At 41.5% G+C, this 14,930-nt stretch overlaps 1 protein-coding gene across 1 annotated transcript in view; it reads left to right on the forward strand.

The window, feature by feature from the left end:
* The window catches only part of LOC308285284 (uncharacterized protein), a gene marked incomplete at its 3' end in the record, with an annotated part of 28,053 nt that extends 13,365 nt beyond the window's left edge, over positions 1-14,688 (forward strand). Inside the window, exons 9-10 of the mRNA XM_080726000.1 lie at positions 12,201-12,271; positions 14,622-14,688. Coding sequence (XP_080582126.1) covers positions 12,201-12,271; positions 14,622-14,688 — 138 coding nt within the window. The remainder of the gene's footprint in view (positions 1-12,200; positions 12,272-14,621) is intronic.
* Between the last annotated feature and the right edge of the window lie 242 nt (positions 14,689-14,930).

Genomic DNA, 14,930 nt, shown 5'->3' on the forward strand with positions numbered 1-14,930 from the left:
GCGTTCTCGAACGCTTCTTGCCTTTTGTGAACATTATATCCAAAAAGTAAAGGTCCTATGCCGGTCTCTCATCTGTTTACGTCATTAGCGTGGAAGAAAATCGAAGCAGCTTGTTGAAATAAAGTTTGTATCGCTCATTTTTGTCAGTCGGTCCTTTGTTTTTACAGACGCTACCTCCCCTGGTCACGTGGTATAGACACAACGAATAATAGTGAGGAAAAGAATGCACCAACTGACAAAATGAGCGATATAAACTCTTTATTTCAACGCGCTGATTGGATTTTCTTCCACGCTTGAAACGTAAACAGTTTAGAGAAGTGTATAGGACCTTTACTTTTTGGACAGAATGTTCACAAACGGTAAGAAGCGTTCGTGAGCGGCAGGGTTTTATTTTTTACCACAGACGAGCGCCGGCTGTTCCATTGCGAGAAGACATCATCGCTGCGTCTTTCTCTAGCCCCAACTCGACTGCAGTTTTAGCACCACACCACACCACACCGCACCACATAAAAATATCTACATTTTCCATTACAAAAAAGTACCCCTATCGGTAAGAAACAAATTGACCCTTTTAACTGTGATTATAATACAATATACATTTCTATTACAACTATCCTAATTATAATGCACTGTAATGGATTATAACTGTCATTATAATACATTACAAAGTATTAATGTATTACTATGATAATTAAAATACACTATAATAGATTATAATAGTGGTTATAACACAATATAATCTATTATCATGTATTACAACTATATCCTGGTGGTCTAAATGAAAAGTCAGTGAGTGATCAGTCATTATGAAGTGTTTGGCCCTGTTTGGCCTTGCTCAGACCTACTCTTGAGTAGATACTTTTTAGTACCCTGTTTAGTACCACTTTCACACCACTCTACCCAGTTCCTTGTAGTGGAAAGCCTCACACAAGTGGGCGGTGGTGTGGAGTGGTGTGGAGTTGGGCCTGTGGAAAATTGTGTGCCCGAGAACGACTCAGAGAGTCAGATCACGAGGTATAAATCAAAAAATAAATCCTTCCAGAATACTGTCTTCTGCAAACCAATAACATTAGCGAGATGAAGTTAGTCACTGAGTGTTTACACACTAGAACCATGCTGTATGGGCGGCGCTCAGAGCTTGAACACAACCAAGTTAGACCGGGTACAGATTATTGCTTTACGCACTTTATGCTTTAGCTATTAAAAAATAGCAGATATACAAGCTCACAAGCTCTACAAGAGTGCCGCGCTGCAAGCTTGTAGACCTGCTTTTTTTGAAAAATCTTGAACATTTGTGCAATTCTTTGAATATTTTGACCCGATTCTATAAATGTCTTCTGAATCCCTCTAAGGTTTTTTGAAAAGGATATGTTTCCATGGCGGCGGTGCTCAAACCTTATCATGTGAAGGACCCCCAAAATGATACGTATTTGGCCCCAGACCCCCATCTCGAAAAGATTGTATCAGGGACCTCCCAGAAGCAAATATTTTACTTACAAATGTTTGCTTTAAAAGTATATACTGTATATATATTGAAAGATTTGCACAAATCTTCATGATTTCGGTGCCACGCTGCGAGCTTGTATATCTGCTATTTTTCAATAGTTATAAAGCATTCAATAATTCTTGGCCTAGATGGCTTAAGAGTGAAACCTGAGGAACAATGGATCCCGTAGGCCAATCGAAACGCTATGCAAACCTAAAGAGCTGACCTACTTCTATGTGACTTCTGTGTGACGATGCGTTGGTCTGGTCGGGTCACCTCAGCATTCTGTGGAAAAAGCAAACGGCCATGGGCAAGCGCCTTAATACAGATACACCAAGAAAAACATTTTGAAATACTTCAAATAACCGATCTACATCGACACGTTATGAGCTTCTAGATCAGCTATTTGAAATATTTAAAAAATATTTTTCTAAATAGTAAAACATGACAAGAATAATACATAGCATGTGAAAAAAGCTGTTTGTGTATATGGGAATAGAACTCATCAGCAATAGCCTAAACCCACAACAAGAAACAAGTAATCAACCTTTCTGTTACAAACACTTTTCAGTTACAATATCTCCATTTCAATAACATGTAGGCCTATACTCCTAACACCAGCTGTAGCCTGTTTAACTGGTGAGGGCCCCAGCCCAGATTGACAGCTGTCTGTCTGCCTTCCCAGGATCTCCTAATGTGGGGTTAATTAGCATAGGATCAAGGCTATCAAAGATGTATTTTATAGATGATATAAAAATGTAAATAAAATACATCTATGATATTCTTGATCCAGGGCTAATGGTTTATTCTGTCATAATGGCATCATATTTACAAACTGTGTTCCTGCTCCAGCTAGTCAGTTATACAGAAGATAGAAGGATAGGACAGCAATTATAGAAATATTAGACCTTAACTGTGGAATGTTCAATCGCATTGTGAGCTTGTAGATTGCTATTTGGCGCGGCCCAGTGACGTCATAGCCCTTCAAACGGCACTTCAAAGTGCAAACCCTTCGGATTGGAAAACGGCTATACTATAGGGTGACCATATTTTCAGCCGCTCAAACTGGGACGCAAACCACTGTTGCCTAAAACTGGGACCCTCAAAGCAATGCGCACGTTACCGCGCACGCGCGTGCCCATTCTCTAACGTTTGTGCACGCGCTCACATACACAACGCAGGGTTGCATAGGCCTACAGGTAGTGAGGGATTGACAAACAGGCTCAGTGTTGAATTCAGACATGCAATGAATTTGTTCATGTTTTCTGATTGGTTAGGTGAGCATGTTTTCATGAAAAGAACATGATAAATGTCTATGCAACCACTAAAAACAGCTACTATTATTTGATTTCTGGCGAAAACCAGGACAATTTTGCAGTGAATGTTGAAAACCGGGACATATTAGTGTTTTAGAGATATTTGTCGGGACACTGGGACACGCAGCTTGAAAACGGGACTGTCCCGGGTAAACTGGGACGTCTGGTCACCCTAGGCTATACTTCCCACAGATTACACACACCCGAAGTGAGTTTGAAAACTCGACCAATGATGAAAAACTCCCATATCTACTGGGAGAAATACAACAATGCGCAAACACAGCAGCAAGAGTTGTGAACTGTTGTGACAGTTCTCAATAGGCTACAGTAGGCCTACGCGTTGATTGTAAATAGCTACAGTTAAAAGAAACAAATTTAAAACAGTTAAAAGAAACAAATTTGCCGAATGCGTTCCGCACGCACGCACGCGCGCGCACACACACACACACACACACACACACACACACACACACACACACACACACACACACACACACACACACACATATTACACACACGTATAATTCTAACACTTTCCTTTCAACAACAAAGAGTAGAAAAATGTGTAAATAGTAAAAATAGTAAAAAGATTCACGGAAACTAGGGGCAGAAATTATCCAAAATGATGTCAGTAGGTGACACCGTAACAGGATGCTATGCCTATAGCTTGCAGATCTGTTCTTTTTTGGATCTTTTTTTATCTGTTATCTTTTTTGGTAACACTTTACTTTAAGGTACAAAGTAATACACTTAGTTAATGCTTAACTAACACGTTATTCCTGATTAACTAATACATCAGTTAATCATGAATTAATCATGAGAAATCATCAAGTAATGTTGGAATAGCTGTTACTTAACTAACTTAATCTATCAGTAGTTAAGACTATGTTAGTTAATAGTTAGTTAACATCAACCATATTATGGATGGTTTGTAGATCAGTTTTTTCTGGTCCAATATGGGAGACCCCTGGAAGTTTTAGACCAACCAGTATCACGGGTCAATGCACTAATCCTACTCGCCTATGAAGCACTCATCCTGGGCATAGAATTGTTGAGAAAAAACAGATCTACAAACCACCCATAATATGGTTGATGTTAACTAACTATTAACTAACATAGTCTTAACTACTGATAGATTAAGTTAGTTAAGTAATAGCTATTCCAACATTACTCATGATTAATTCATGATTAACTGATGTATTAGTTAATCAGGAATAAAGTGTTATTTAAGCATTAACATAAGGCGCTTTTCCACTGCAAGGTGGAACCAGAACTTTCAGGAACCAGAACCTATTTTTTTGGTTCTGGTTTTGTTTCCATTGCGAACGGCCCGGTTCCAGACGAGGTTCCTGGAACCTCCTGGAACCTTTTTTCGGTCCTGCTCCTGAGGTAGAACTAAACTTGAGTTCTGGGAACCTATGGGCAGGGCTAGCAGCGCTCCTGCTCTTGATTGGTTGAGCCGAGCCGCTCGAGCGGAGACTGCACAACACAGAGGAGAACTGGGAGAAATCCCAAATCTCTCACAACACAACACTGTCATTTTTAAAATCCTATTCCGAGTCCGACAGACAGAAACACACAAACAGTATGGACGCGACGCCAGTCTACACTTCTACATTCATTCGCACGACTCGCAAGGCAGCCCGCAGACGAGCTCAGGACATGCCTGTTTCCTTGTGTCACTACACAGTGTGTGTGCGCGCGCGTGCGAGAGAGAGACGCTGTTTGCATTGCATCGCATTGCATTAATTATTTAATAATCTTTACGAGTGTGATATGCGCTCACTCCGTTCAATGAAAATAGGACTAAAATAAAGGGATTGCAAAGCTCAACGTGGACCACGCGGTGGAAACAGCGGCTCGCGCTGTCGTGTGCACACACACGCACGCACACGCACACACACGGGAGCAAGGAGGTGCTTCTCCCTAGAGCACAGGCAGCGTACTGAGCAAGTCTCTGATGGGTTCTGGTGGCCCATGTCGCTCTAAAAAGTACAGAGAGAAGATTGCCAAACTCTGTGAATGAAACAAGCGACCAGGCCTATGAAAACAAGCCCAACAGTTTCACCACTTGAACATTAGTATTAGCATTACATTAGCTATTGTCGAGAAGAATGTTGAAAGCAAGGCCAAATAAGCAACTACACTTCAGAAACAAGCCCAAACAAAAGCAACCCACGACTAGAGAATTAACAGGAAAATCTGGCCAAAGTCGCTTATAATGAGAAAACATGTCAACACTGCAGTTTCTCAGAGAGAGAGAGAGAGAGAGAGAGATTGCGTGAGTGAAAGGCCTTACCGTTGCTTAGATGTTTGAGTCTTTTCTTCTGCCAGTGCGACCCTTCTCTCCTCTTCTCCCTGCTTTCTGTTTCAGCATAGACCTACTGCTAGCTATTAAAGGCACTTCTAGTAAAACAATGCTCAATCATTGTCGGCAAAAGCGACACAAACACACGTACGTACACGCACGAACTCACACGCACACATGCCAACACCTTGGGACACTTTGGAACAGTCCTTGGTCATAAAGGAGTGTGGATCACTAGCATCCTTTAAAATTGCCCTGAAGAATCACATTAACACTTAGGAACACCTTGTTCCTAAGTGGGTAGTTGAAACTGGTAGATATAGAGGGGTAGTGGAGGAAGAGAGGGTTTGTATTTATTGTGACATAAATGATATTGAGAATGAGTTCCACTTTATGTTCTACTGCCCCTTGTATCATGAATTACGTCAAAGACTGTTTAATAAGTGTGGAAACTCGGATTTGATATGGTTAAGTGACGCAGAGAGGCTTCACTGGATTTTTGAACACAAGATATTTGCACTGGCAGAATATTTTGAGAAAGCATGGGACAAACGGACAAAGACAACATATGTTTAAGGTGTATTTATTTTGTTTTGGCATTTTCTTTTCTTTTCTTTTCTTTTCTTTTCTTTGTATTGTTGTGACAGTGTGGAATGTGGTATTGTTTATTCTTTTTTTGGTGTCTAGTAATCCCGTAAGGGATGGGTCTGTAAAGACATGACACGAAAATAAAAATTCATTCATTCATTCATTCATTCACACTATATATAGGTCTATATATACATATATATATATATATATATATATATATATATACATATTGCGACGCGTTGTGAGCTTGTAGATCTGCCATTTTTTGGGCAAATGTTCCGCCCCCAGGATAATGGGCCTGTGTGTGTGTGTGTGTGTGTGTGTGTGTGTGTGTGTGTGTGTGTGTGTGTGTGTGTGTGTTAGGCTTTTCGCTGCTAATCAGTTCGGCGTGCGAACTAATTGCGTGCGACCTTTAAACTCTGTTCAATTGATCCTTCTAAAAAAACAAAATAGGGATCACAGGATTTATTAGGAGTTATTTTTGGGAGGGTAAGGAAAAATGACCCCCCAGAATTGGCACCTGGACAGGCAGAGTGAGACTGCATTTGTCCAGGTGGTGTCAGGCATAATTGCCTATAACATTTTCGCCAGGTCTTTTCGCGGGGCACTTTTGCCGTGGAGTGTTTTCACCTAACCTATCTGGCCGTTTCACCGCCGTTGAAGAGCCATTTCACCTACGCTCAATTCTGCTGTCAGACTGTCCATGTTTGCCTCACCTGTCTGCTGTCGGTGACCATTACACTATCCTATGCACTCCATAGAAATCAAAGTAATACAGATTAGAGCTATTGGAATCAGGTGCCCCCCCCCCCTCTCTCTCTCTCTCTCTCTCTGAAGATGTTATTTCTCTCTGATGCGTCCTCTCTTTGAGGTGCATGCTCAGGGCATGCTCAGGGCAGCTCAGAGCGCCAGTGGCGTCAGTTCAGAAAAAGCTAAGGTATGGCAACATGACTGGTGTTTAGCATGTGTGGGCCTAAACCATAACAGCCTAAAATCTCAGTGCCAATACTCAAACCAAGTCTGTTAACTGCCCCTAAAGCTGCTTTAAACAATCTTATGTGGTATATCGTTTTGAAATCATTAAATGTCAATACTTTGTACTTTTTCTCCATTATGTGAATAAAGTGTATTTTTACATTGAAGCCAGCTTTTCATTGTTCACTCAAACTGAACACTTACCCCGGGTCTCTCACCTGTGTGTGTGTGTGTGTGTGTTTGGCTTTTCGCTGCTAATTAGTTTGGCACGAGCGACCTTTGAACTCTGTTCAATTGATCCTCCTAAAAAAACAAATTAGGGATCACAGGATTGCCACAGTTTTTTTTGGGAGGTAATGAAAAATAAGAAATGACCCCCCAGAGCCCCCCCCACCCGGTTAGAAATGCCTGACCCCCGGCACCTGGGTCACTACAGTTCATTCCATAGACCACGGAACCACAACTGTTCTCCCTTGTTTCGTGTACTCGTGTGGTTATAACACAATAGAATCTATTATCATGTATTACAACTATATCCTGGTGGTCTAAATGAAAACCCAGTGAGTGATCAGTCATTATGAAGTGTTTGGCCCTGCTTGGCCTAGCTCAGACCTACTCTAGAGTGGATACTTTTTAGTACCCTGTTTAGTACCACTTTCACACCACTCTACCCAGGACTTTGTAGTGGAAAACCGGTGGGCGGTGTGGTGTGGAGTGGTGTGGAGTTGCCTAGGTCTGTCTCTCTCTCTCTCTCTCTCTCTCTCTCTCTCTCTCTCTCTCTCTCTCTCTCTCTCTCTCTCTCTCTCTCACACGGGTTGTAGCGTAATTGGATACGCTGGCCTGCTACGCTTGCTTGCCCCCCATCCCCCTCCACATCAAGCAGCAGAGGGTCAGACAGACAGACAGACAGACAGACAGACAGACAGACAGACAGACAGACAGACAGACAGACAAGCAGTCAAAAACACACGGCTCTTTCCTCTCTGCCTGACTGTTTCGGTCAGATGACAGACTCATGCCTGGCCTGCCTGCTGCCTATAATGTGAACGTGCAGACCTGACGAAGATGATGTATTGATTGACACGCTCTATCGTTATAAAACAGCCAACATAAAGCGCAAATTAACATTTCACCCGTTCAGAGAATGAACGATTATCCCTTTACCATTAGCATTGCGTTCACACTTCATGAATTAACATGACACTGGCTCAATGGTCCATTGTATGAGATGAGATGTGTTACTAGGCTATAGGCTACTTGTAGGATAGATTAATCCCATAGTGTTTTCTATGGCGTATCTTCTAGCATTCGTTTGTATAGAACTGCACCGCTTTTTTTTGCAAACTTAAGGGGAGACATGGCAGGTGAAAACATGTAAAAAATCAAAATGTTAAAAAATGAGATTTTTTACTATTTTGCTTCCTAAACATGCCTTCTTTCAAACAAATGCAAAATTAACGTTCAAAATACACATATAGATGTTCATTTCATACGTGAAAATGCCGAGTTAACAGCATTTGTTTTCATACATATTTTACAAAATATATATATATTTATAGACAATAAAAAATAAATAAAAGATGAATCAAAGAAACATGGCCCCCTCACGTATTAGGAGGGCAGTATGAGTCACCAGAACCGAGGACAGGTGTTTTTGATGAATCTAACATGATTAAAATGGAGTTTGAAGTTACAATTGGTTTGAATAGGATGGGGGTGTGTCCAATCTTTAAAGGCCATTTCCCAAAATGTGTTTTTCCTCATACTTAGGTACATAAATCTCCACTTCAGTTGCACCTACATACACCAAACCTTCCAGTTTTATTCTTATCTATATCCTGAAGATATTTACAGAGGGGTTTGTTGATATATCATTCAGAGTCTGATTTATATCACATTATATCACAAAAAACATGGCAAAAATGGGTTTTTTATGACTGTTGACACTATTTTATGATTTATGGAGTGATAAAAAGAGATATCCAAAATCCCCTCTGTAATTTTGTTTGTCTCTAATATGTTAAGAAAGGGAAACAATAATTTTGAACCTGGCATTATCCAATCTTCAGATTTATGTACCTAAAAAGTATGCAAAAGTTAAGCTCACAGCCGGCGGCGACGGAACCATATACAACGCCACCGCCTGCGGTGGTAAAACACCCCTTCCACTGACTGACAGCTGTGGTTCTCATGGTGAAGCGTCTATGCCACACGTGTCGAACATAAATACGGAGAGAAACAAAGACAACACTCCATCGCGCATCAGCCTACTTTCCGAGCTGGTGAAAAAGATGCCTGCTGATCGCATATACAGTGTGTGTGTGTGTGTGTGTGTGTGTGTGTGTGTGTGTGTGTGTCCCTCCAGTTCGACGCCTGTGACCCCCGACCCTTGATTAGTTTAATAATAATAATAATACATTTTATTTATAAGGCGCCTTTCAAGGCACTCAAGGTCGCCGTACAACAGTATAGCACAACAGATAATATAAAAAAAAAAAACAGTAATACAATATAAAAACAGCAGAAAAAACAAATCACTAATCACAATAAAACAAACAATTAGCAGCAGAGCGACAAGAGGTCAGGCAAATGCCTGCCTAAAAAAGTACGTTTTGAGGTGTGTTTTAAAAGTGGGGAGTGATTCACAGTTTCTGATGTCGGGGGGTAGGGAGTTCCGGAGGTGAGGGGCAGAGTGGCTGAGGGTTTGTCAGGGGGGGTAAATTGGATGGCAGAGGCAGATCTGAGAGTTCGGGAGGGGGTGTGAATGTCAATGAGGTCAGATAGGTATGGAGGAGCTAGGTTATGGATGGCCTTGAAGGTATGGAGGAGAGTTTTATAGTTGATGTGTTGTTTGATGGGAAGACAATGGAGTTGATACAAAACAGGGGTGATGTGATTGATGGCGGGGGTTCTGGTGATTGGGCAGCTGCAGCTGCCCCCCTCTGTTTCACAGTGAGTGAAACAGAGGGCGCAAGGCACACACACACATGCACACGCAAGCACGCACACACGCACACACACGCACGCACGCAAGCACGCACGCGCACACACTCACACACAGAGCCGATTCTGGGCCCACGGGGGTCCTAAGCATGATTTAGCTATGGGGCCTTCCTGCGGGCTTATACTGGAGTATTTCCACATCTCAGCGGCAAATATTGTACTTTTACTCTGGACTTTTACTTGTAACAGAGTATTTCTGCATTGCAGTATTGATACTTTTACTAAGTAAAACATGTGAGTACTTTTTCCATTACTAGTAAGGCCGGCTACAGACCTAAAGGCACAAAAACGAGTGCGTGTCGTGTGGGGGAGGCGGGGGGCAGGCACAGCGCAATGCATTCCGGATGGGAGTCGAGTGGTTTGAAGTCGAGTGCGAGTCGTGTGGTGTTGTGTGGTTGCGTCCAACTTGCTCACGACTCGCACTAGACTTCAAACCACTCGACTCCCATCCGCAATGCATTGCGCTGTGCCTGCCCCCCGCCTCCCCCACACGACACGCACTCAACTTGTGCGTTCCAGTCTGAGTGCAGCGGGAGAGGGGCGCGATACTGTTGAGAGTGCTCTCTGCATGCAGACAGCAGGCTGGGGGCGGGGGGACAACGTGGGTGCTGGGGGACTAACGACATACTCACCAACTGAGAGACAGAGAGACTGCCCCTAGTGGCAAAGACATTCTAACATAATACTGTCTCGTGACTGCCCCTAGTGATCATACATTATGTGAAGTTACCCACACAACTGCCACCTGGTGGACAATAAGAATTCTAAAATGACACCAAAAATAGGTCACTATGAATTGTGCATTTATTCGGAAATGCATGCTCAAATGACAGAAATCATAGCTTTACAGAGACCAGGTTTAGTTTATCGGTCGCTTAATTCATACAATGTATACAGACGATAGTATTTCTTGCGTAATTTCCACCTATGAATCGCGCAATTGACACACTGAATCCCTGACCCTAACCCTAACCCTAACCCTAACCTAATCTGCAGTGAAATAGATACATTATGGTATTTACAATCTGATCCATGCTCAGAGTAGAAAGTGGGTCTTCTGTGGTCTCAGGTCATGCCATTGGTTTGAGGGGCATTAAGGCCACTGTGGTCTCAGGTCATGCCATTGGTTTGAGGGGCATTAAGGCCACGGTGGCCTCAGATCATGCCATTGGTTTGAGGGGCATTAAGGCCACTGTGGTCTCAGGTCATGCCATTGGTTTGAGGGGCATTAAGGCCACTGTGGTCTCAGGTCATGCCATTGGTTTGAGGGGCATTAAGGCCACTGTGGCCTCAGGTCATGCCATTGGTTTGAGGGGCATTAAGGCCACGGTGGCCTCAGGTCATGCCATTGGTTTGAGGGGCATTAAGGCCACTGTGGTCTCAGGTCATGCCATTGGTTTGAGGGGCATTAAGGCCACTGTGGCCTCAGGTCATGCCATCGGTTTGAGGGGCATTAAGGCCACTGTGGTCTCAGGTCATGCCATCGGTTTGAGGGGCATTAAGGCCACTGTGGTCTCAGGTCATGCCATTGGTTTGAGGGGCATTAAGGCCACTGTGGTCTCAGGTCATGCCATCGGTTTGAGGGGCATTAAGGCCACTGTGGCCTCAGGTCATGCCATTGGTTTGAGGGGCATTAAGGCCACTGTGGCCTCAGGTCATGCCATTGGTTTGAGGGGCATTAAGGCCACTGTAGTCTCAGGTCATGCCATTGGTTTGAGGGGCATTAAGGCCACTGTGGTCTCAGGTCATGCCATTGGTTTGAGGGGCACAAGGCCAAACTGAGGGGCAACGTCGGTTTCCTGCCCTGTTCCCAAGTATGAAAAACTAAGGTTTTCATACTTTTGTTTCGGGGTGAAAAGAGAGAATGTTGGAAAGTGTTCTCCTATAATAACATTCCCAAAACAGGGATGCCACGTTAAAAGTGGTTAATAAATTAGTGTTGCATTAAACAATAAAAGGCTTATCTATGCTGATAGACATACTTAAGTTTAATCTGCTAAAACAAGTCAGAGTTGGGGACAATTAAATAACTGAATATCAGGTTGAATGTGAACACTAGGGGGTGCCAGTTACCAACCTCCAATCTGAACTTTGCCAAACTTCCCCTGTGGAGGTTGACAGAATTACAGTTAGAACACAATTCTGGAGGAAGTCTAGAAATCCTGTCTTTTTTTCTTTTTTTTTAACTAATGTATGAAAACCAGAGATGAGCAACTGTTCAGTGAATATGCAATGTTTTATAATGAACAGTGATCAGATCATTGTTGATAAATAAACCTTGACACTCCTTTATCACTGTTTATTATCCTGCTTATTACACCTCTACTTAATAAAGAAATAAGACATTGGGCCCATTACAAAATGAAATAACAAAAATGATTTCAATGACTTAGGGTGAAGAAACTAGTTCATTAGATTGTGCCAGGTGCGTCCACCAGCACACCTGTGATGTGTGTTGTGATGTGTTTTGATGTGAGATATGATGTGTGTTTTGATGTGAGATGTGATGTGTTTGTTTCAGATGAAAGGGTGCATCACGGTCCTGAAGGAACAACCTCCAAACAGTGTGGAAGGACTGCTCAACGCTCTCAGGTTCAAACACACATCTTTATCTTTTATTATAAGCTGTTATAATGATAATGATAACTCAGTACACTGTATCAGTACACTGTTATTGATTGAACTGAACACAATAATCAATCATATTTTCATTTGAAAACATTCATGAAGATTCTTGAATTAATCTTCATTAATATTAGACATTTCAAGGCTCAATATGCAAAGTCTTGTTATGATTATGGTGGAATAGAGAGTAATTATTACTAGTAAGACACCTCAGGGTGCTAATTCAAACTGTCAACTAAATGACATAAAGAAATCCTGCAAGAACAATGTAAATAGCTCAACAAAAGTAATATTTGTAGTGTTTTATCCAATTCAATGCTAAATGCCACTTTCAATGCTACTTTCACTTTCAATTATTCAACTCTTAAGCACACCCGAAGTAATTTGTAATCAACTACAATCGACTAATCAAGGGCTTAAATAGTTGCACCAGATGTGCAACCTGACCTGACTAGAAGTTTGTTGACTTGTTGACTGTGATTAAAGCAGTTAGAAACATGGCTAAGTCTAAGGAATGGTCAGAAAAGTTCAGAGAAGAAATTATTGCTTTGTACAAAAGAGGAAAACAATTGCTAAGGCAAAGGATGTTCCCAAAAGCAGGGTTTTGAGCATAGTTTTGAGCATAAACCTAATTTTCAGAGGGGTTTGAATAATTTCGAGCACAATCAATGGTAGGTTGCGGGTTCAAATCCACCGTGGCTTTGTCGGGCGCCTATGAGAACTCAATTGGCCCGTGTTCGGGGGAGGAAGGTGATATTTGTCATTGCATGTATAGAGCAGTGAAGTTTGACGTCATTTACCCATCCTACTTGGTTCATGTTTTTTCCCCATTCTGAATTCCCATAGACCTTTTTCATATCGCGTCATATAAGAACTGTGTTCCAAACATAAACAAATGATCTCAGTGGTTTGACTCATATGGATATGAAGAATCAACTGATGGTGAGAAAGCACCCTAATGTTACTGTTGCCTAATTAGTTACATTTTCGCTAGAAACAGGCTTCATCAAATGAAGTGACTGACTATCATAAACCATACAGAGCCACCTCCCCGACAATTTTCGCAAAGACCGTTTGTTTATTTTTGGACCACAATGCTTATATGAGACGATTTTAAGATGACCCAATGTTATTCTCCAGTGACAACTAGGGATGGAGCTCATTTTATTGATATTGATATTGGGCTCACATTTTATTGATAATGAGCAACTTATTGATCCTGCTTATTGAGCCGGGCTTTTATTGAGCCCACTATAGAACATAAGTGGTATGTTTTATTGGCCAGTTGTTGCAACTGTGAGTTTGTGGCTGACCACCATCTACGAAGATAATAATTGACAAAAGTAACAATTATCATTAAATATCATTAAAACAATAATTCATAAGTGTGCAATAAGTGTTAAATGGCTTTATATTATGAATAGTACTGTAATAATTTCTTGTCTTTATTGTTTAGACATGACATCATGGGCCGCTATGCTCCATAACAAGCTTGATAAGCCCAAAGCTTATTGATACCGGGTACTCAATAAATGTGTTATCGGGTTATCCAGCTACCCTTGTTTAGGGCTCCATCCCTAGTGACATCACAGACATGTGTGTTTGGAGAGGAATTCATTGGCATAAAGCAGGGATGGGCAACTTTGATGATGGCGAGGGCCACTATATTTCCACCTTCACTCTAGAGGGCCACTATATTTCCACCTTCACTCTAGAGGGCCACTATATTTCCACCTTCACTCTAGTGGGCCACATTGCATATTTGCTTATGTCGTACTGTGTCATTCTAGTATCTCATACAAAAGAAGCAAAAATAGCAGATCTACAAGCTCAAAACGTATCGCAGAGCGATGTGTTTTGAGCTTGTAGATCTGCTATTTTTGCTCCTTTTGAATTGGAATCTTGAATTATTTTTTTGTTATTTTTTTATTGGAATCCTGAAATGTAACATTTTGATTGAATTTCAAACGCATTTACAGTAGTTATATAATCATGTTTATGAACCTAAATACAAATACATTGGACATGAACATTTTAATTACTACTATACTAGTCATTAAGCTACTAATATAGACTGAAGGAATTAAAGCAGGTCATGTTTGGAATTGTAACAGCTGAAATCAATAAAATATCAGTATTACGATATTAACCTGGGGGCCGCATTAAGTGAAGGTGGGGGCCGCATGTGGCCCCCGGGCCGCCAGTTGCCCATGTATGGCATAAAGGCTAAATGAGCAAAAAAAAAATCTAGAAAAACGATTTAAATGATTTATGAATCAAATGTAGATTGTATGAACAACATGTATTTTCTCCTCAGGTACACGACCAAACATCTAAACGACGAGTCTACCTCCAAACAAATCAAGAACCTGTTGTTGAATTAACGAACCACTGGAGCTGTGTAACTGGTATTACTGTACAATTTACAATGTAGGCATTTAGCAGACGCTTTTAATCCAAAGCGACTTACAATAAGCAGGTAATACATCAATACTGTACACACAGTATGTATGAGTGTAGCAGTGTAACTGGTACTATATTATGTACATGTGTTCGTCTGCGGGGGAAGGGAGGGGCTTTAATATTTTGGTATGAATTTTGCAACATCGAAACATAAACTTGGATG

This window comes from Nannobrachium achirus (assembly GCF_963921795.1).
Source record: "Nannobrachium achirus genome assembly, chromosome: 5".
In the NCBI taxonomy this organism is placed as follows: domain Eukaryota; kingdom Metazoa; phylum Chordata; class Actinopteri; order Myctophiformes; family Myctophidae; genus Nannobrachium; species Nannobrachium achirus.